We start from the raw sequence: 21,950 nt of genomic DNA, 5'->3' as shown, positions 1-21,950 counted from the left end.
TTTGATAACAACTAAATGATATGTTGTTTTCTGTGTGTTTTACATTCTGACCTGGGATCAGTAGAGTGGTGTCCATCTTTGAAGTGAATAGGTTTATGCATGGACGCGTCACTCTTCATGGAGACACAGCTGGGTACAGGAGACCCTGCTCTCTGCTGATGGACCCTGAGAGAAAGAGAGGATCAACATGATTTAAAACAGAACTTGACACTAAGGGTTGCCCACCTGCTCCTGGCAGGTAAATAAAACTTTCAGGGCAGGTGGAGTTTGCTTTGAGGTCTCCCGACCGGGCAAGTGCTCGCAAGTGTCTAAACACCTTAACGTCTATAAACAAAACACCAGATATCTGTCTAAACACCTGAACATGGCCAGAGCAGTCTGTTTTCTGGTCTCTGGTATGTAAAATAAGAACACTGTTGACCTATAATGTGCTATTTTCACTGTTACTACACTTGAACTCGTAGTCATATTCATAGCTAGGTATTTGGCATAAATAAAATGTAAGTATGAATTTATTTTAGCCCCAGATAGAAAAAAATAAAATAAAAAAGTATTAATTTAACGGTAATTTTCACCAACATTTTATAATGGATGATGTACCTTACGGGCAAGTGGGCATGACCTTTGGGCAAGTAGAACATGACCTTTACTTGCCAGATGGGAAAGTGCCTCTGAAACCTTATTGTTAACACCTGATTTACTTTATTTATATTCAATCATTAGAATCCATGTGGAATAGACCCAGTGAAACGTCTCTTATATGAACTCCCTACTCTGAAGGATACACATACAGTAGGTCATGTCCTAGTATCAGCCAATAGGGGAAGGGGATCAACGTCACATGATTCATTGTTTCGCCCGGTAAAAAAACCCGGACGTGTCTCTCATATGATATGAATATTATTGGCAGAATCGCGTAAAGTTTAAAAGGTCATCACTGAGATAACAGGACAGAAGAGGACTAAGACCAGAGCCTGGAGGAGAGTGGTTACCACCTGGTTCAAACACTCTGACGTTAAGAGTTTCTGGCTGCCTTTTATGGTGTTAAATGAGGTGTGGATGATCTGCATGTGCTCATGAGTTACAGCTGTGATACACACACATTAAGGCTGGTGAATGGCACATCAGATTATCTCCATCGTGTTGTGTCTTATAGCATGCGCGCAGGAGATAGGAGGGGACGGGGGGGATTAACACCTCCACTTTTTTTGGGTGGAGGGGATATCCCCCCCAGTCAAAAAGTCTGGATTAAAACTCTTTTTCCCCCAATAATAATTATTATTATTATTATGTTTATTGTGTCTAAAAACTTAAAATTACTGCTGGAATAAAACCAATGAGCGATACAATTTAAATAATTGAGGGTACCTATATTATATACTCACCCCTTATAAAGCTAAAATGGTTTCTCCTGCTTTCACGTTGTTTTGAGACCTATAGTAGCTTTGCGGTTTGTGTGTCCGCTTGCATCATGTTATGGTTGTGAAACTTAGGTGTGCTATAAAGGATAATTATGATCATCTGAAGTAAATGGAAAAGTCTTTTCATTGGTCCTGCAAACATAATATCAACTCTCAGGTTCTGTTCGCCCCACCCTCCCCCGGTCCTGACTGTAAAGCAGCTTCTTCAGCACACAACAGCATGCATTGAACAGAGACAGGGAGAAAAAAAAAAAAAAAAGACTGCAAACATAAGATCAACTTTCAGGTTCTGTTCGCTCCACCCTCCCCCGGCTTCTTCCACACACAACCCGCATTGAACAGAGACAGGGAGAGAGAGAAAAAAAGACATAATGTAACATAGAGCAGCATGTTTCATTAAACTGAGAGGAGAGCTTGACTGTTTACACTCAAGGAAGCAGCTGATGTCTGTGGGTAAGCATGCAACAGAAAATCTTCTCCCCTCTTCCTTCTTCCTTCTTTATCCAACACCATTAAGCAATAAGCATGGATAACGTTTTAAGCACAAACGCAAGTGTTTCGAACAAAACACCTGTTTGCTAAGTTCTGGAAGGAAGCACTCCCAAACTAGTGACATGATCAGTTGATCACAATCACATCACGTTATGAATGTATGTAGGTTCCCAAATTGTGAAAAGTGAAAAATGGTTTGGTTTGTTGCAACAATGACTAGTTATCTAAAGTATGGTAATAGTGTCAAGTAGTGTGAGGATTAATGTTAGAGTGTTTGTGTTTGAGCGCCTCAGTGCGGCCGCTGCAGAGTTCATGTGCAACCTCTTCCAGAGAGATAGATGGAGATACTAGAAACTAAACTGCTGGATGTCCCTAGTAATAACAATAATTGTATAATATCCCATCATCTATCTAGTAGTCATATGATTATGTCATACAAAATTAACAATCTAGGCATCACAATAGTTTTGTTTCAGTCAGTCACAGTATTATTGTTTTGTGAACTCCCAAAATGTTCACAGGATCTTGCTGTAGATTAAACGCACTGACTGACTTTGCTGTTAAAACAATGTATGTGCATACACACAGTACACACAAGAATGTCATGTTATGCCATTCTCATATAGCCTTATATGATCTAGCCTGTTATACAGTAGATGTATTCTCAGATCATTATAGCCAACCCTTGTTTTCCATAGCTTAGCTAACTAGCCAAAGTTCTGATTGCATGCAGACTCATTTTTGCATGTAGGCTAATCATTTTCATACTTCACCCAATCTGAATAGTCCTATACTGCTTATTTTTCCTCCTATTCTATTTCCTATGTATAGCCTATATGCTTCACTCCTCATGTGCATTTGCTTGAGCACTGCTGCTATTGATTAGTGATTGTATATTCTGCACAACACCTGCACATATTTAAGCTGCTACTAAAAATACAATGTAGTGTTTTATTGTTATACTGTTTTATATTGGCTTGCATGGGAGGCTGGGCTCAAGTCAGAGTTCTGGTGTCTCATTCACTTGCTGGTGATGATGGTGGTCTGCACTTTTTATTATACTGCATTAATAATACAGTAGCTGTATCTGAGTGTGCATGTAATGGATGATTATGTGTAGTGATCATGGTTAGATCAAGCTAGAATTCCTGGACTTTGTTTCAAGAGCTAGCATTGTCAAATTGTTACACCAGACACCACATTTTTGTTTATAGCCTGCTTAGGCTACAATAGTAAAACTAAAAGAGTGAGAAAAAATGGTAAATGGTGTTACAATTTGACAAATAAGGTGAACATGATTGCTGAGGCGATCACGGCTACCGTATCATTGTGAGACATGTCATTCAAACAGTAACAAAGTGTTCACGGTTGGCCGGTTCTCCGCTTGCATGGGGGGGCCCATACAGATTTCTGGCCTAGAGGCCCAGAATTGCTAGTGACGCCCCTGCCCCCAGTGTTCAGGTCCAAGAAAAAGCCGCAAATATGATCGATTATACTGTACACACTGAGTAGTTCTCATTTCAAGGCGTATTACTGCCCTCTAGAGGCACAGTCCCACCAGTGCAGTGCAGTCGGCAGCTCAGCTCAGCTGTTCTGAATGAGTTTAATTAATGCGACGCGATAGTGACAAGCAGGCAGGCAGTGGCCTGCCTGCCTTGAAATCTGCGTAAAACAACTGTGTAATTCAGCTCAAGTGGAGGGGATATGTCCCCCCCTCCTCGGGGCAAAAGTGGGGGGGATATCACCAAAAGTGGGGGGGATACCCCAAAATTTTTCGCGCGCGCTATTTGCGCGCACATACCTCCCAGATATGTCCCCTTCACTTTTAAAATGCCTCCTGCGCCCCTGTCTTATAGTGTGTACAATACATTGTAATGGATTCACATACTGTGTGTGTGGAGGTCCAGGTTCACTGAAGTTTGGAGGTCTTCCTTTAGACCTGTCACTCTTCACAGACACACAGCTGGGTGTTGGAGACTCTGGTCTGTGGAAAATCATTAACAGGGTTCTATAATTATCTTGTCATTAATAAAAAGGTTAGTTTGTTCAACATGATGTATTGTTATTTCTCATTATAATAGATGTATAATAATCAAATATGAGAAACATTATTGGGTTCTGGTTCCTCAACATTTCTGTGAAAAGGAAAAACATCAAACTAGAAAGGGACGCTCCACAGAGCGCAAACCTCCACCAGGCAGTGTTTTCCACTTCTTAGTATCTATTATTGGTATGTTTGATACCAACATTCTGTTCTTAGGAAGACAATCATCAAAGTTGACATTATTTGATTTGTTATAAAATCACCTCCGGGTAGAACACAGCCAATGTATTCTGTGAATTTATTTATCAAATATGGAAGGATTTTGTCAGACCACGATTTCTGTTCAGTAGAGTTTGATAACAACTAAATAATATGTTGTTTCTGTGTGTTTTACATTTCTTTTTGCAAAGAAATGTTTTGGCGACCCAATTTAAATCTCCCGCAACCGGCCCAGTCCTTGGGAAACAGTGATCTACATGGTCTCAAGACTTTCTGGCAAAAATGAGTAACAACTGTGATACAAATCATCAGGGCTGTTTGGTGAATGTCATGTCAGATTATTTCCACTGTGTTGTGTCTTATAGTGTTTACATTGTAATGGATTCACATACTGTGTGTGTGGAGGTCCAGGTTCACTGAAGTCTGGAGGCATTCCTTTAGACCTGTCACTCTTCACAGACACACAGCTGGGTGTTGGAGACTCTGGTCTGTGGAAAATCATAAACATGTTTATTATCTCGTCAATAAAAAGGTTAGTTTGTTCAACATGATTTATTGTTAGTTCTCATTATAATAAATGTATAATAAATACGAGTGACATTATTGGGTTCTGGTTCCTCAACATTGTTGCAACAAGAAAAAACATCAAACCAGAAAGGGACGCTCCACAGAGCGCAAACCTCCACCAGGCAGTGTTTCCTACACACTCTGTTTTGCACTGTTTACTATCTACCAGTGTGTGTGTGTGTGTGTGTGTGTGTGTGTGTGTGTGTGTGTGTGTGTCTGTGTTGAAATGATCACAACCACAGATGGGTAATACATTCCATGTGTTTTACATTCTGACCTGGGATCAGTAGAGTGGTGTCCATCTTTGAAGTTAATAGGTATATACATGGACGCGTCACTCTTCATGGAGACACAGCTGGGTACAGGAGACCCTGCTCTCTGCTGATGGACCCTGAGAGAAACAGAGGATCAACATGATTTACTTTATTTATATTCAATCATTAGAATCCATGTGGAATCCACTCAGTCAAACGTCTCACTGAGATGACAGGACAGAAGAGGACTAAGGAGGGACAGGTTGAGGGACACAGCCTGGATGAGAGGGTGACCACCTGGTTCAACCACTCTGACCTTAGAGTTTCTGGTCACCTTTTATGGTGTTAAATGGGGCGTGGATGATCTATGTCAGTGTTACCCAAAGGTTTTTTCAGGGGACCCATTTTTTTTAAGATGAAAAATCAGGGGACCCTTTCCAAGCCACAGGGAGCCACTTAATATTGAAACCGGAATATACCGGACATCTGAGCAAGGATGTCTCAGTCGCGCCGTCTTTTACCATACTGGGTCATTAAAAACGAAATAAATGATGTTTATCCAAAAATCGGCGATCGTCTAATCTTCCCTAGTCACCGCTCGTCCATCGATAGCTCATGGCTGCTCTGACATGAACCGGAAGTGACGTCAGGTCCTTTCCCCGCTAAGGCTTCCCAGAAGCCACCCATTTAATGTTTAGACGATAACATTAGCATAGCTGGAGTGCTAAGGGCTAAGCTAGCGAAAATGCTCACATCGACCGTTCAGTCATACCTGGACCATATGCTTGGATTATATGCGCACGGATCGCGCACGCGAAACGCACGGGGAGAAGACGCCTCGGCCAAAACCGCCACTCTATGTCAATAGAGATCCAGATATTGATGGTGAGCTAATGACTGGGGGATCGAGAAAAAAAAAAGAAAAAACAACGGCGCCGTCCAAGAAGGAGGAGTGGCGGGTTCATGTTTATAAAGTAAACTAAACATAATATTATGTCTCAGATCATAATACAATAATAGAAATTTCACAGCTAATCTATCAACAAGCCATTCTATTTCGGCTAGCAAAGTGTTAAGGTGAAAAACCAAGTGGTCCACAGACCACTGGTTGAAAACCCATGTATATGTATGCCCTAAAAAAGGTTTTATCTAGAAACAATACTGCAACCAGCACCATTGGATAAAAATAATCCTAATTCCTAGTGGCTTCTGTTCTGACTGCACAGTCCAGCCTGTCAGTCAGACAGAGCAGAGAGTGCGGCTGCAAGGAGCTTGTTCATCAATGGCCGAGTGGTGCCTCTGTCATTACATTGTATAAACACTGTTGGAAAAGGAGAGAATCATTCTGTCCTTGACAATAATAAGCAATCCCACCGTTTGACACATGGAGCATAAATAATGATGTTAAGAAATACAAAAGATTATTTATTCAATTATTTTTTACTTTTTACAAAGAAATTATGTTTTGACGACCAAATTTAAATCTCCTGCAACCGTGATCTACATGGTCTCAAGACTTTCAGGCAAAAATGAGTAACAACTGTGATGCACACATCAGGGCTGTTTGGTGAATGTCATGTGAGATTATCTCCACCGTGTTGTGTCTTATAGTGTTTACATTGTAATGGATTCACATACTGTGTGTGTGGAGGTCCAGGTTCACTGAAGTCTGGAGGCATTCCTTTAGACCTGTCACTCTTCACAGACACACAGCTGGGTGTTGGAGACTCTGGTCTGGGGAAAATCATAAACATGTTTCTATAATTATCTTGTCAATAAAATTATCTTGTCACCATGGTTTATTGCCTTTTCTCATTGTAATAACTGTATAATAAATATGATTTACATTCTGGTTCCTCAACATTTCTGTGAAAAGGAAAAACATCAAACTAAAAAGGGACGCTCCAAAGAGCGCAAACCTCCACCAGGCAGTGTTTTCCACTGCTTAGTATCTATTATTGGTATGTTTGATACCAACATTCTGTTCTTAGTATCTATTATTGGTATGTTTGATACCAACATTCTGTTCTTCGGAAGACAATCATCAAAGTTGACATTATTTGATTTGGTATAAAATCACTTCTGGGTAGAACACAGCCAATGTATTCTGTGAATTTATTTATCAAATATGGAAGGATTTTGTCACTAAAATATTAAGAGCCAGACCACGATTTCTGTTCAGTAGAGTTTGATAACAACTAAATAATGTGTTGTTTTCTGTGTGTTTTACATTCTGACCTGGGATCAGTAGAGTGGTGTCCATCTTTGAAGTGAATAGGTTTATGCATGGACGCGTCACTCTTCATGGAGACACAGCTGGGTACAGGAGACCCTGCTCTCTGATGATGGACCCTGAGAGAAACAGAGGATCAACATTAGTGGTGCCAACAATAATCGATTCAGCGATGCATCGTGATTCAGGCGTTCGCGATTATGAATCGATTCAGCAACGTGACATAATCGATTATTAGCTCATTCAAGTCGAAAGTCGAAAAAGACGTCGCAACTATTTAACAGGCTGGCGTATGTGTGAGAACGGCTGCATGCTTCCCACCCGCGATGCGTATAAAACAAAAACCACCAGAGTTTTGTGAACTTTTGTTGCATGTGTTGCGGTTCTCTAGTGCCTTAAACCGACGTGATGGGGAATAATGCAGCAAGCCGTTATAAGCCTTCCTTACTATACAGCCATGACATCCAGTGTTTAGTGAATGATGAACGGAGACAACGGTCAAAGCTGAGCTCAGCGTCAGCATAGTCAGTCAGACCAAAGTAAACCCTTGATGTCCGGTTGAGACTTGTGGGACTTCAAAATAAAGTTCTTTGTCGAGTTATGGGAAAGTAAGAGTCTTTGTGGAATGTAAACTTACTGCACTGTTGACCTATGATGTTCTGTTTTGATTGTTGGTACAAATAAAAAATAACAAGTGCGAATCCATAAATTCATAGTTATTTAGATGTTTCTGACTGCTTGTATTGACTGATGAGAAAATGACATATTGTGCAATAAGAAAAATGTGATGCATCGCAATGCATCGTAGAATCGAATTGTTACCTGGATAATCGTAATCGAATCGATATATTCAATCATTAGAATCCATGTGGAATCCATTCTTACAGATTACAACAAACTCAACAGACAGACAGACAGACAGACAGACAGACAGACAGACCTCTCATGTTGTCCACACAGGATTTCTTTAGAGGGGTCCAACTCCTCTCTCTCCACTGAGCCACTCATGGTAGAGCAGAGACCTTTAGAGAGAGAGAGAGAGAGAGAGAGAGAGAGAGAGAGAGAGAGAGAGAGAGAGAGAGTCAGATGGACTCATTCATTCATTACATCAGAGGTTCATTTGGAACAATTTGGTTCAATTTTTACACTCTCAGACTTACCTGTCTTATGTAAGGGTCCATTTGGTTCTATGTACACACTCATGGAACCAAATGGACCCTTACAGGTCTACTCCTGCCAGGGGCAGGGAGTCAAACATCTACCCAGACCACACTGCACACACAGAGCAACAATCTGACCATATAAATAACACACGTCTCAATACTAGAAAGATGCAGTTCTGGGAAATTGCAAGTGTGGTTGCTGAGACGCGAGTCACACTTGCAAATTAATTCTGTCCCTTTTATGTCCATATATGGAGATCCCTGATGTCATCAATATTAAGCCCATATCTCGGAATGCCCATATATGGATATGTTGTGTCTCAAGTGGTCTATGACGTCAAACATCTATGATGTCAGCCATCTCCATATTTGGAAAAAGTAAATTTTTTGCATTTTCTCATTCAAGTCAACGGTGAAAGTTGATTCACAAATAAATTAAACATGGAAATTATAGGACAATGTGCCTGTTTGTGTCCATCTGGCATATGCTATGCTACGGGCATAGACGTCCGTTCTCATGGCCCTTATATACTGTATGCCTCAATATTATGACATCACCCTCTACGTTTATCATGTCATACTGGTCCCTCGACAATGACGTCATCACCCGATTGATGACATCACTCTGTTATTTCAAGGGTTTTCCCAATCGGATGACGTCAGCGCAGACAAGCGAACACAGACACACGGACGTAGAATTCGGATGGATGGATGGATGGATGGATGGATGGATGGATGGATGGATGGATGGATGGATGGATGGATGGATGGATGGATGGATGGATGGATGGATGGATGGATGGATGGATGGATGGATGGATAGATAGATAGATAGATAGATAGATAGATAGATAGATAGAGAGAGAGAGAGAGAGAGAGAGAGGGAGAGAGAGAGAGAGGGAGATAGATAGATAGATAGATAGATAGATAGATAGATAGATAGATTATCTCTTCAAAATGCAAGCACACGATTCCTGATGAACCCGTTGGATTTGACACATGGCCCAAGTGTTTGCCACCAAAACTGTGGGAGGAGTAGCACGGCAAAATAAAGTTTATCTGGAAAGATGGATGGAGGAAAATCAGACAAGTACTATGTTAGTGTGGTTGTTCTAACGGTTCATGATTGTTATTTTAATATCCTTTGAGCTAAACTGTCATAAATACAAACAATCTGTTTGATGGTTGACGCCACGATTTCACGACTTGAACAACCGGAATCTGGGCACCCCTTAAAGCTGTGACCACACAAACACAAACACAAGCACTCAGGCGTGCACACACGCACACACGCACACACACACACACACACACACGCACACGCACACGCACACACACACACACTTACACACACACACACACACACACGCACACACACACACACGCACACAGACGGCAGAGCGAGAGTGAGAAGGAAACACATTCTTGGCTGGTGATTCCAAGGGGAGGAGTTTCAGACCACTGTGATGATTATGTTTCATTTAAATGATAAAATGGTAAATGGTGCATTTATAAAGAGCTTTTTATCCAAAGTGACAGATTGTGCATTATTCACACACTCACTCACACACACAGACACACACACACACACACACACACACACACACACACACACACACACACACACACACACACACACACACACACACACACACACACACACACAGACACACGGCAGAAGAAACCATGCAAGGCACCAACCTGCTCACTGGGAGCAACTAGGGGTTCAGAGTCTTACTCTGGGGGAGCCCAGGATCGAACTGGGAACCTTGTGGTTCTCCATTCGGTCACTCTACCTCCTGAGCCACTGCCTCCATTTCAGCTCCACTAGACAGTAGGATGGTGTCACATGACAACACATGTGACGTGAATACAGCAGATCTACAAGCTGTAGGATGGTGTCACATGACAACACATGTGACGTGAATACAGCAGATCTACAAGCTGTAGGTGTCGCAGGTGGCAACAAACTGTGAGCTCTGCCATACAAAGTGTAAGGCTTATAGGCCTATATATTTTTTTTTTTTTTCCCGTTTGCTGGTGAATGCTAACCTGGTTTCAGAATGGAAACCCCAAAAATGGTCAGATTGTCAAACAATATAAGAGGCAAACATTTTCAAAATGTAAACGCCTCTCGCATTATTATTTTTATTATTATTACTTTAACTTGACATAATTGATATAATAGAAATAAAACACATTTCTACTCACTCTCTTCACAAGTTTTAACAGCAAAATGTCCGTCTTTCTGTCTGTGTGCGTCTTGTTCTCCATCTGTTTGTCTCTCTCTCTCTCTCTCTCTTACTGTGAAAACAACCCAAAGAACAGGAAATAAAAACTGTTCTCTCGTTTGGAGAGAGAGAGAGAGAGAGAGAGAGAGAGAGAGAGAGAGAGAGAGAGAAAGAGAGAGAGAGAGAGTGTGCGTGCGTGCGTGCGTGCGTGCGTGCGTGTGTGTGTGTGTGGATCAAGGAGTGTTCTAAACCAGATCAAACTGGTTCTTTCCTCTCCTGAGGAAATTGATTGATGTCTCACATATCTGGTTTTTAACATGTACACATGATTGGGGGTCCCCAACTGATTGAGGGGTCCCTACGTGATTGGGGGGTCCCAGTCAGATGATTGGGGGTCCCTACATGATTAGGGGTCCCTACATGATTGGAGGTCCCTACATGAATGGGAGTCCATACATGATTGAGGGGTCGCCACATTATTGAGGGGTCCCAGTCAGATGATAGTGATGTGACAATTAACTCTTTGCGTGCCAGCGCCCTCTAGGGGCCAAAGAATGCCATCGCATCTCTCATAGGCGAGAGCTTTAGCTTCCAGGACTTCAGCTTCCAGGACCTGACGTGCTCACGTTGATGCACAGCATGGAGATGTCCCGGATGAAGATGCTAACAGAATGGCTATTCCCATTTTGTCATCTAAAAGATCATTTTTGGGCGATTTCGCCGTAAATAAACCTCGCGCTGCTTTCCTAAAACACAAAAAAGAGATATAAGCCTTTAAAGATGCGGTCTTTCATTGGATTAGGCGGAGATTGGCGATTGCGTTTGCAAATTACGGCCGGCTGGGACGTTGTTAGCTTTCGGCTAGTAGCTACAAAAATCAAGCCAGGCTTCAGAAGGCCTCTTATCATTTTATTCATTTAATTAAATAAAGCCGAACTACTTCGGGATCGGCACACTCGTGTACTCATCGGAAGCGGCGCCGAACATCGGGTGAACATTGGGGAGCTCAAAAATGTATTTTAACCCTCTAAGGCCCGCATTAAGAAATACTTGAAATAAAAAATTGAAAAAAATCAGATGGTGTTGTAGGAGTCCTATTAAGAGGAAAATGTAATGTTTTTTTCAAAAAAATGTTTTTGTAAGATTTTATAGCCATAAATCAAAAATCATAAATCATGCTCTAATTTACATATGGGGGATATTTTTCAAAATAATAACATATGTACATGTTCTAGACATTCTAATGATCACCAAAAAGAATAGTACAGGCATTTTACTTATGTTTTTTTTAGGTATAGCTTCCATGAAAAAGTGAGATGTTGTTCGTCAAAACTCTGGAATTTCAGCGGGTGTGGCGGGTGTGAATGTCAGCCCCTGTGGGGGGTATTTATATGCAAATATTGTGGCCAATGGCATTGTAATACTAAACAATAGAATCCAATGGTGGTGTTTAAGTGGTAGGGGGAGCTAAAATAAAATGATTTAAACCTTTTTTTGGATAAAATACAAACGTTGTAATATTACAACCGTGGGCCTTAGAGGGTTAAACCATTTTTAATGGAATATATCGTCGGACAGAGTAGAACGGCTAGCTGGCTAGCGGCTAGCGAGCCAGGACCACCCACGACTCTACAAGCAGCTCGGGGTAAGTGAATTAATAAAAAAAAGATTGTATTGGATTGAAATAAAGCCGAACTAGTTCGGGATCGGCACCAGATGAGTTAACACACGCGCACGCACGCACACACACACACACAGGGAGGGGAAAGCAACTGGTTGGAATAACCTGTTCCTTCCACGCACTACGACTCCTCATGCACTGAAGGTAGCATGAGGTCAGTCCGTTGCTCTCCCCAGGTTGGCAGAGGGAGAGCAGCGCCCGGGATTACATTAGATGATTGACACCAGGTGAAACATGGGTTACAAAATCGTGGGATAAAAATAAAAAAAAAGAAAAAAAAAATGTTCTACTCACTTTTTTCAGATTTTTTACAGAAAAAGTAGTCAAAGGTTTTGCCTGAGGGGTTGAATTCAAAATAATTCACGCTTCAATTCAAATGTACACTAATGGGTGTGTTGGGAAATGCGCACCGGGTGTGTGCTCAGTTCAGTCAGTGCAGTGGGCGGTGCCGTTGAAGAGTGCACTCAGTGTGGCTTATTTACCAATGACCAGTTAAGGTTTCAGTCTGAACTCTGAAGCAAAACTCTCTGAAAAGCAGCAGTTGATAACATAACGTTGCTATTCCTAGGAATTTTCGTGTTTTTTCTACACGACAGGTGATGCGCAGCCAAAGCTGAAACCATCATCAGGGACAGACATCATCCCAGCCACAGCCTGTTCCACCCACTGCTGCGCCCTCGACCCGGCAAGAGATACCGGAGTATCATGAGCCATAACAACAGACTGTGGCAGAGTTTTTATGTAGCAGCTGTCAGGCTGCTGAACAAAACCTGTCGAGCTTGATTTGCATTTTACTGACACACTTTTAATTGACTTTTTAAATGACACACTGACTTCCACTATACAGTACTGATTGCACTTTATGTATTTTAGACCTCTCTTCTTACAAAATACTGATTTGAACAAACAAGGCTTTCTTTCCATCCCCTTCTGCTTATCCTTTTTTTTTCTTCTTGCTTTGAGCTGCAAATGGAAGCCTGCATAAACAAGAGTTTCACCTCACTGTTACCTGTAATAATTGTGTTGTGACAATAAAGATGATTGATTGATTATCGAAAGGTAATTTAATTCATAACATTGGCCTACTACCTGCTGTTAGTTTACACGTTGATGCGTGTGTAACAATAAATCCCAAAGGACCAATCATGCCGCAAATGGTGCATTTGGTTATCATTTCCTTGACCTATAAAGTGTCGGTAGAGGCGTGATGTCAGACATCACTGTGATGTCAGGGGAACCACACTAACAGAATCCCTATTATGGCCATATACTGTATATGGAGATCCCTGATGTCATCAATATTAAGACCATATCTGTGAATGCCATGTGTGGCTGGTTCTACAAACAGGGATCCATACAATGGATTTTGTGTGTGTGTGTGTGTGTGTGTGTGTGTGTGTGTGTGTGTGTGTGTGTGTGTGTGTGTGTGTGTGTGTGTGTGTGTGTGTGTGTGTGTGTGTGTGTGTGTGTACATGCCGTCATACCTTCATTAATGTGTTTCCAGTGTCAGGTTGACATATCTTGCATCACACCTACTCATGGTCTAAGACTTTCTCATCAACACAGAACCTGTTCTCCTTCATGAAACTATTTATCTGGTACAACCTGATCTCCTCCTGTCTGCTCACTGCCACGTGTTGTGAGCTTGTAGATCAGATATACATATGACTCAAGCATAACTCTAATCAGGTACACAACTATCGGCCAACAATACCTTCTGATTCTCACATGTTTTTTTTTTTCGGGACACAAGGAACTATTTTATCATCAACGTTCTTTATTGTTCTCTTACATATTCTTGTTGTTTTAAAGGTTGAACTGATTAATTTTCTAGTGGTTTCTTTGTACAGTATAAGTCCAATAGTGGTTCATACCTCTCCTGCACATTTCAAATACTTTAGTTTGGATTTTTCTTTTTGTCTGTATAGGCTATATTATGTTATTGTGTGTGCAAATAAAAAATAAAAACAAACTCTAACCCAACCAAAATGTCTTTAACAACATGGTTACGTACCGAACCCTGTCACTGGAAATAGCTAAAACTCCTCAAAGTACGACTTGTTGTGCATTTTTTAATCTGTAATTTCTGTGCGTGACAAGGTTGCCATTAAGTAGGTTTGAGTCGCTCCCATATTCTGAACAAACTACACACACTGTCAACAAAGCCCTTGTGATCTACAAGCACAAACAACACCAGTACACAACCAACCAACCAGAATCGCAGATCTACAAACACAACACCAGTACACCACCAACCTAGCAGAATAGCAGAACTTCAAGCTCACAAGGCATCGCATCAGCTATTGTCAAACATTTAAAGTATAACATGGGGTTAAAGTGGTTCAACTATATTTGACTAATTCTGCTGGGGACCCCCTGGAACCTCCTCAATCAATCAACCCTTTTCTGCTTAGCATGTTTTCTCTCTGCAAAGAGGACCCCATAACTCTGAGAGTGTACTGATGGAACCAAATAGACCCCGTAGGATCCATTTGGTTCCAAATTTGTCCACTCTCAGAGTTGCAGACCTGTTGTGGTAATTCAGGGCTATTAGCTCTTTATGTGTTTATTATTGTCCACTCATTTTGTATGTCCACCACAAGCCAGCATGATGACCCCTGGGAGAGGCTGAATAAGTCCTTGAATAATATATAATGTGGTTTAAATTTACTATTGAATCAAATTCATACATTTTCTTCATTACAGAGGTCAGTTCTTGACAAATGATCCTGGGCAAGTGTTTACATTGGTGGGGCAGCAATCTAGAAAAGCCCAGAAGTAAACGATCTACAAGTTCCAACTCCTCGCGGCACGACAAGTTGTTAGTTTGTAAATCTGTATTTTCTGTGTGCCGCTCCCACATTCTGAAAGATGGGGGCGGGGCACTTGTTACGAACACAGAGGCCGGAGTCTCCCTCTGATTGCATTAATACCGTAATTGTTGTAATAACAGGATTTAGAGCTACTTATAGGCAATCGGACAATGAGCGAGACCTCAGTTTGTGGATCAATCAACCCGGCATTTAACAGCATTTAACTTGTTGTCACACAGTCAATCCTCCGGCTGCCACTCAACTGAAGAGCCCCAAACACACAACGATCATCACACTGACTGGTCAGTCACGTGTGAACTGGGAAGTAACCTTACCTGGAGTGATTGCTATGAGAACATAGGCTAACGCAGATATAGATCAAGGCGATGACGCAACACAATTATTATATTTATACTTATATTACATAAAAGCCAGGTCCGGCTGCCACTCTTAGTTCTATTAGATTTACATTTTAAAACACCCTTAAACAGTTGTTTCTGTAGGATAATAATAAGTAGGTCTACTGTCTACTGCAGGGGTCTTCAACAGGGGGTCCGCGACCCCTAGGGGGTCCGCGGAGGTACTGCAGGGGGTCCGCGAAATTATTGCTTAAAAAAAAAAAAAAAAAAAAAAAAGATTTCAAAAAATGTTTTTTTTTTTTTTTTTTTTTTTTTTTCCCACATTTATGTTAAAAAATAAACCACGATTCTATCCATTTTGAATAGCTTGAATACATGCTTACTATGCAATTGACAGATTGTTGATATTATTGACATTGGTTCTCAGTTAATAAGTAGTATGTTTAGAAATGGTAGTGGTACGGCCCACCCTGCTCGCTGTAACTTGTACATGTTTAAAATAAAAAATATGTCGTAGCCCTGACCCCCCCACCCTACGAGGTGGTAGGGGGTCCCTGCTCCATCTCCCCATCAGTTTGGGGGTCCCCGGCCTGAAAACGTTGAAGACCCCTGGTCTACTGTATATGCCACCCAACTTAATAATGTAATTTTGTATGGATTATGAATGTTTAGTCCCTCTAATTACAATCTAAAAGAACTACGAGTGGCAGCCGACCTGGTGTTAATGTATTATAGTATAAATATAATAATTGTGTTGCGTCATCGCCTTAGCGATAGCCTATGTTCAAACACTTAGGAGAGCGTGCGGACGTAATGCTTTCACTAAAGACAGACGCGGGGGATGTTGGCCAAAACCTCCTCTTAGTTCCCAATTCACGTGTCTGTCACAGTGAATACTGTTCTTTTCTCTATGTAATCTACTAGTAAGACTGTTTTAGTCTTTAACAACAACAAGTGATCATTATAGCATCATTAGCAGACCTCAACCACAGTCAGCCATGCAACACAAAGCAACGTGAATGTGATAATTATGAATATACATACATTACTGTACGTCAACATGCATGAATAATTAAAACTGGTAGGCTATTTATCACACATAATGTACATACAACCTGGGTAGAGATGTATAATTATTTTCTAAATATCTCAATATTTATTGGACGGAACTATTAGAATGTGACAATAAAACACTTTGATTAAAGTTATTGATTAAACCCAAGCTGGTGATCCATATTTATCAATAAGTATGTATCACTCAAGTCCCCTAAAATGAATCATAACGTAAAAGATAAGAAAGCCCAGGTTGAATGTCAATGTTTATTCCATATTTTCCATTCCAGGCACATCAAGTCTTACCTGCAGGTTCTTGTGTACTTAGAAGTGTGTCAGCGCAGGTATGTAGAAACTAACCGCACGCGTAGCCATGTAGTGGGAGTGATGAGAAGTCTGACTGACGTATTCCTCCCTGAAGCTCTCAGGACCTGTCAATAAATACAACATCAGTAGAGATTGTGATTGGTTTAGAGCACTGACGGGCATGGTGTGTGCATTCAGGCATGGCATGATAAAGGACACACAGAATGGGGCGTGGCGATCAGGGGTGGCGCACCAAATTCTAGGCCCTGCAGGGTACAAGGATTCACTCACATTTTGTGCTTTAACTATTGAAAAATATTTTTTGAAAAATCGTGAAAATTTGTGCAAGTCTTTGAATATTTCAAAACCATTTAAGTTTTTTTTGAAAAAACTATGTTTCTTTGTCAGTGGTGCTCAAACTTTTTCATGTGAAGGACCCGCAAAATGATACGTATTTGGCCATGGACCCCCATCTCAAAATATTTAGGACCCCCCGGAAGCAAAATTTGAGTTGCAAATGTTCGCTTAAAAATACATATATTCAAAGATTTGCACACATTGTCACAACTTTTCAAAAATAGCAGATCTACAAGCTCGCAGCGCAGCACTCGGTGCCGCGCTGCGAGCTTGTATTATCTGCTATTTTTGAATAGCTTAAAGCAGAAAAAGCAGTTTTCTGCTGACATAAGCAGGAATCATGCAATTAGCCCTATTCACGGCCCGCCCACTCAGCAAATTTCTCAGCAACTTCCTGGTGCTGACAACAGAAATAGCTGGACTTAAAGCCAACAAATCATTATTTCGAACAGTAAAGTAAATTATAATGAAGTGCCTTTTACTATCTTGTGTTCTTGATCATGCTAGCCGTATTTTATACTTTACTATTCGGAAATTGCATTAAATTTGTGATTTCTGACTCTCTCCCAGCCATTTACAATATGCTTGTGCGCCTATACTGCCAGGAATATTATTAATTTCCAAGTTATCAGTAGCCTATCCCAGCATATCAGTAGCCTATCCCAGCAGGGATAATATAATTGCAGAATGTAGTACACGTACTATACCACTAGAGTGTGCCCAACGATTAGGTCTTGCAGTCTGGACTCAGCCTGGACAGCATTGTGGACCATAATGGCCGCCTATGGAGCCGCCATTATGGCTCCCGGTCCGCCGAACGGGAGCCATCCTGGAGCGAGTGCACGTCGTGCACACCCCATATACACTCGTTTTTGATCCTGAGTGACCACTCTGTCAGCCTGCCATTTTTTTCCGAATGAAAATCCGTCTCAATATGGTAAAGTTTGATAAGAAAAACGTCAGCTTTCAATGCTATGGAAAGGCCCATGCTTTGTTATGGCCGAACGACTTCCGGGTTACGTCATCGATGATGTCATTTCCAGCGCATTTTTATAGCTTAAGCTTATATGAACCTAGAATGGTCATTTATAGCTCAAAAAATGTCAAAAAAATACCAAAAAAATCAGAAAATGATCCCCAAGGCGACGTTTGGCGATCTGGCTGGCTGGGCTTCCTCAAAATGGCGATGGAAGGCAATTTGGCTGTGAACTAGTTAACTATTTGGGCTTTTAGCAGGGTTTTACCCTTCAAAACGTGACTTCAGCACCAGGGGGATGCTGAGTGGGCGGGCCGTGAATAGGGCTATTGCTTTTTTTTTTTTTTAATATATTTTAATTGTATTTTATTCAGGCGGCTAACAATGCTTCCTAAAGAAATGTTAATGTGTGTGTGACACTTCCTGGGGCTACAATCGGCCTCCAAAACTATTATTTTTATCTGTGAGAAGTTCTGTCATTGGTCGATTAAACTGGGTGTCCATCCAAAATAACAGACCAATCAGGACCGCCTCTTGTTCTTGTTCAGATTGGTTGACCTGTCTGTCAATCCTTTTGGCCCCGGTCGGCTGGTTCATGCACCAATGAGCTGCTAATGACAGAGCTTCTTACAGATAAAATAATAGTTTCGGAGGTAGACTGTAGCTCCTAGAAGCGCCACAGAGACTAGATTTATTTAAGGAGCATTGTTAGCCACCTGAATATAATAAAACCAGTAATACTCCCTAATCGGGATATAAGCGACCGTCAGGTCGCAGCGTGATTTTTGGGCAAAATGTGTAGGAGCAGTGTCCAAAAATGTGTTTGAATAAATCGGCCTGATGGTGGCGCTATATGGGACAGATCCATGTTGATGACATGAGTGTAGACATGCTGTGTACCGATTTGTGTGATTTCAGGGCAAAATCTGTAGGAGCAGTGTCCAAAAATGTGTTTTAAAAAATCAGCCTGAAGGTGGCACTAAATGGGACAGTTCCATGTTGATGACATGATTGCATGATTCCTGCTTATCTGGCAGAAAACTGCTTATTTCTGCTTTAAGTATAAAATAATTAAGGCCCCTCCACCTTGGGCCCTGGTAACTCAGTCCCACTTTTCCCCCCCTTGTGACACCCCTGGTGGTGGTGTTTGTTTGGTGATATGTATCGATAAAACAAAACAACTGATATCAAAATAAAAACACTATGATTTGCTTCATCTTCATACAACCTACAAGTTTATCATGACTGTAGTTATGAGCTCACTGAGGTTCAGACATCACTCATTTATTATAAATAAAGATCATTTCTTATCATGGCTGTAACCAGTTATGATGTCAATGAGGTTCATAATCACACAATATTTATGATAAATACAGCTCAGTTGTGTGTAGCCTATGTTTGTCTGTGCATGCGTGCGCGCGTGTGCGTGCATTCTGCTATGTTGAGAATGTTGTCTGGTGATTGACGTCACCCCCCACAAACACACACCTTCCCTGTAAGGCCGGAATCACACATACGCTTGAGATATCTTCTCCGTATCGTATGAGAATGAGGGGAGGTCCAATGCATTCTCTATCTAAGTCTTGTGGTTTAATGTCGTTGCCGTGTCTCTTGCTCAACCGAAGGCTGTCTTTTGGCCAAGAGACACGGCAACGACAAAATACCATGTGACCTTCGTTGACAATGAATTGGAACTACCCCTCCCCCCTCATTCTCAGACAATACGGACACGATAGCTCTCGCAACTGTCTGTAGCGCGCCTAAGCAGGTTGGTCAACTAGAAAAGACTGGCTGGGTTGCCTAACCCAGGACTTGGGGTCAAAATGGAATGGAATTGACTAAATCTGACGGTTACATTTTGAGTAGTATCAAAAGACTGTGTTGTGATCCAAAGAAAACATTTATATTTTTTTCTTTTTAAGATTTCATTTGGGGGTCTTTTTTATGCCTTTATTTGACAGTATAGTCTGACAGGAATTGGGGGGGAGAGAAATGTGGAGAGACATGCAGCAAAGGTCGTCAGGATCAGGATTGGAAAGTCAGATCTATATATCTATGCACACTGCACAGTAGACAAAGAGTACACTGCCACACTGCATTAATGTTGTCTTGGCTTGTTGCTTAAATCCTGATCCCAATAAGTTACTGTATTTGATCCCAAATGACTTGCCTTTATCCAGTGTCTCTATTCACGATATTCCTGGCCCCGCCCCCGGCTTCCTGTTCATATCCTGAAAGAGGCGGAGGCTGAAAAAACTGGCCTTTAAAACATCATTTGGTTTCCTGTTGTCCTTGCATTAAAGTGTCAGTATTGGCGTTCTGGGCTCTGGGCTCTAAATGTGCCTGGTTTGTCATGTCTGCTTATAATAAGCAATGTGTGTCTTAATAGTATAGTTGCTTATTGGGCTTACTTTCTAATATTTCTTAAACCAGTGGTTCCCAAATCTTTTCATATCAAGGGCCCCAGATTAAAGGACAACTTTATTAAAAAATTACAAGGGTTCATATTTTAGATTAAATTGTAATTAAAGAATATAAAAGATGAGTGTCAAAATTATTTCATTTACTTCTTTCTATTGTTTTAGAGATTCTTATTTCAGTGTTTGGGGGCATGGGTACAAGTGGCTAAATAAGCCCATTCCCAAGATACAACGCAGCCTTTCATGGTTGGATGTGACTTATGGGGGCTAGAAGTGTTACTGTAAATAGCATTAAAGAAACTGGTGGCTTATTGTGTCTAAAAAGACATATTAAGCCACTTGTACACATGCCCCCATGCATACGCATGCCCCACATTTTAGCACGGTAAACACAATAAAACAATAGAACAAAGCAAATGAAAACATTTTAACATTCACTTTTTCTTTTCTCTAATGACAATCTAAAATATGAACCTTTGTTGTAAAAAAACAAAGTTGTCCTTCAACATATTTGTCTACAGTCGCAGAACCCCATCTGAAAATATGTGGTCAATATTTTTTAAATAGCAAACATACAAGCTCACAATGTGTCACATTGTGAGCTTGCCGATCTGCTATTTTCAAATGTAAATGTAAAGTATTATAGCCCATAGTTGCTTCTGTTGGGCTTATTTCTTTGGCAAAATCTGGCAACAGACAATTCCCTGTCACTTCCTTTTTGGGAGGAAGTGAAAAGATGTTTTTTGAAGCTGTAAAAGAAAATGGCAGCCTCCATAGAGAGGGCCAGGAATAACGTGAATAGCGCTCTAACCCAGCTGGTTTCAAGGGTGCATCAGAATGCTGATAATATTTGGAATTCATCTTTTAACCACTGTGGACCCTTTATACAACAGACCTGAGTTGCCCTGTACTTTGTGTGTTCTTTTTCCACCTATCTTTCACCAATAATAGCAGATCTACAAGCTCACAACAGATTGCGTCGTAGATTGGCTATTTGGGGGGATTTTCCTCCCGGAATGGCCAGGAATGCTGGGATTCACGTGGTTAAATGTCAAGAATGAAGTGATTTTCAATCTGTCCTATAATGGAAACAGATATTCTCTCTAGTTTTCCTTGTAACATGAGTGGAATACTGTATCTTAGGGAAAATACATATTTACGTACAATAATATATGCCAAATCTTGGCCCTGGGTACAAGGATTCTCCCACATTTTGTGCATATTGAAAAATAGCCGATATACAAGCTCACAGCGCAAAAGTCTGTGAATATTTCAAATCCTTCAAAGTTTTTTCTTTTTCTTTTTTAAACCTATGTTTCTATGTCAGTGGTGCTCAAACCTTTTCATTTGAAGGACCCCCA

General features: G+C 41.0%; 1 protein-coding gene across 1 annotated transcript in view; it reads right to left on the bottom strand.

Moving 5' to 3' along the window:
* LOC308308739 (protein NLRC3-like) overlaps positions 1 to 21,950 on the bottom strand; it is a gene marked incomplete at both ends in the record, with an annotated part of 195,327 nt that overhangs the window by 140,428 nt on the left and 32,949 nt on the right. The window contains 5 exons of the mRNA XM_080754193.1: positions 52 to 165; positions 3,802 to 3,897; positions 5,021 to 5,134; positions 6,636 to 6,731; positions 7,236 to 7,349. Of these exons, the coding sequence (XP_080610319.1) occupies positions 52 to 165; positions 3,802 to 3,897; positions 5,021 to 5,134; positions 6,636 to 6,731; positions 7,236 to 7,349 (534 nt within the window). The remainder of the gene's footprint in view (positions 1 to 51; positions 166 to 3,801; positions 3,898 to 5,020; positions 5,135 to 6,635; positions 6,732 to 7,235; positions 7,350 to 21,950) is intronic.

The sequence above is a fragment of the Nannobrachium achirus genome (genome assembly GCF_963921795.1).
Source record: "Nannobrachium achirus genome assembly, chromosome: 23".
NCBI classification, from domain to species: domain Eukaryota; kingdom Metazoa; phylum Chordata; class Actinopteri; order Myctophiformes; family Myctophidae; genus Nannobrachium; species Nannobrachium achirus.
The sequence above is the reverse complement of the archived record's forward strand: the minus strand, read 5'-3'. Positions and strand labels throughout refer to the sequence as shown.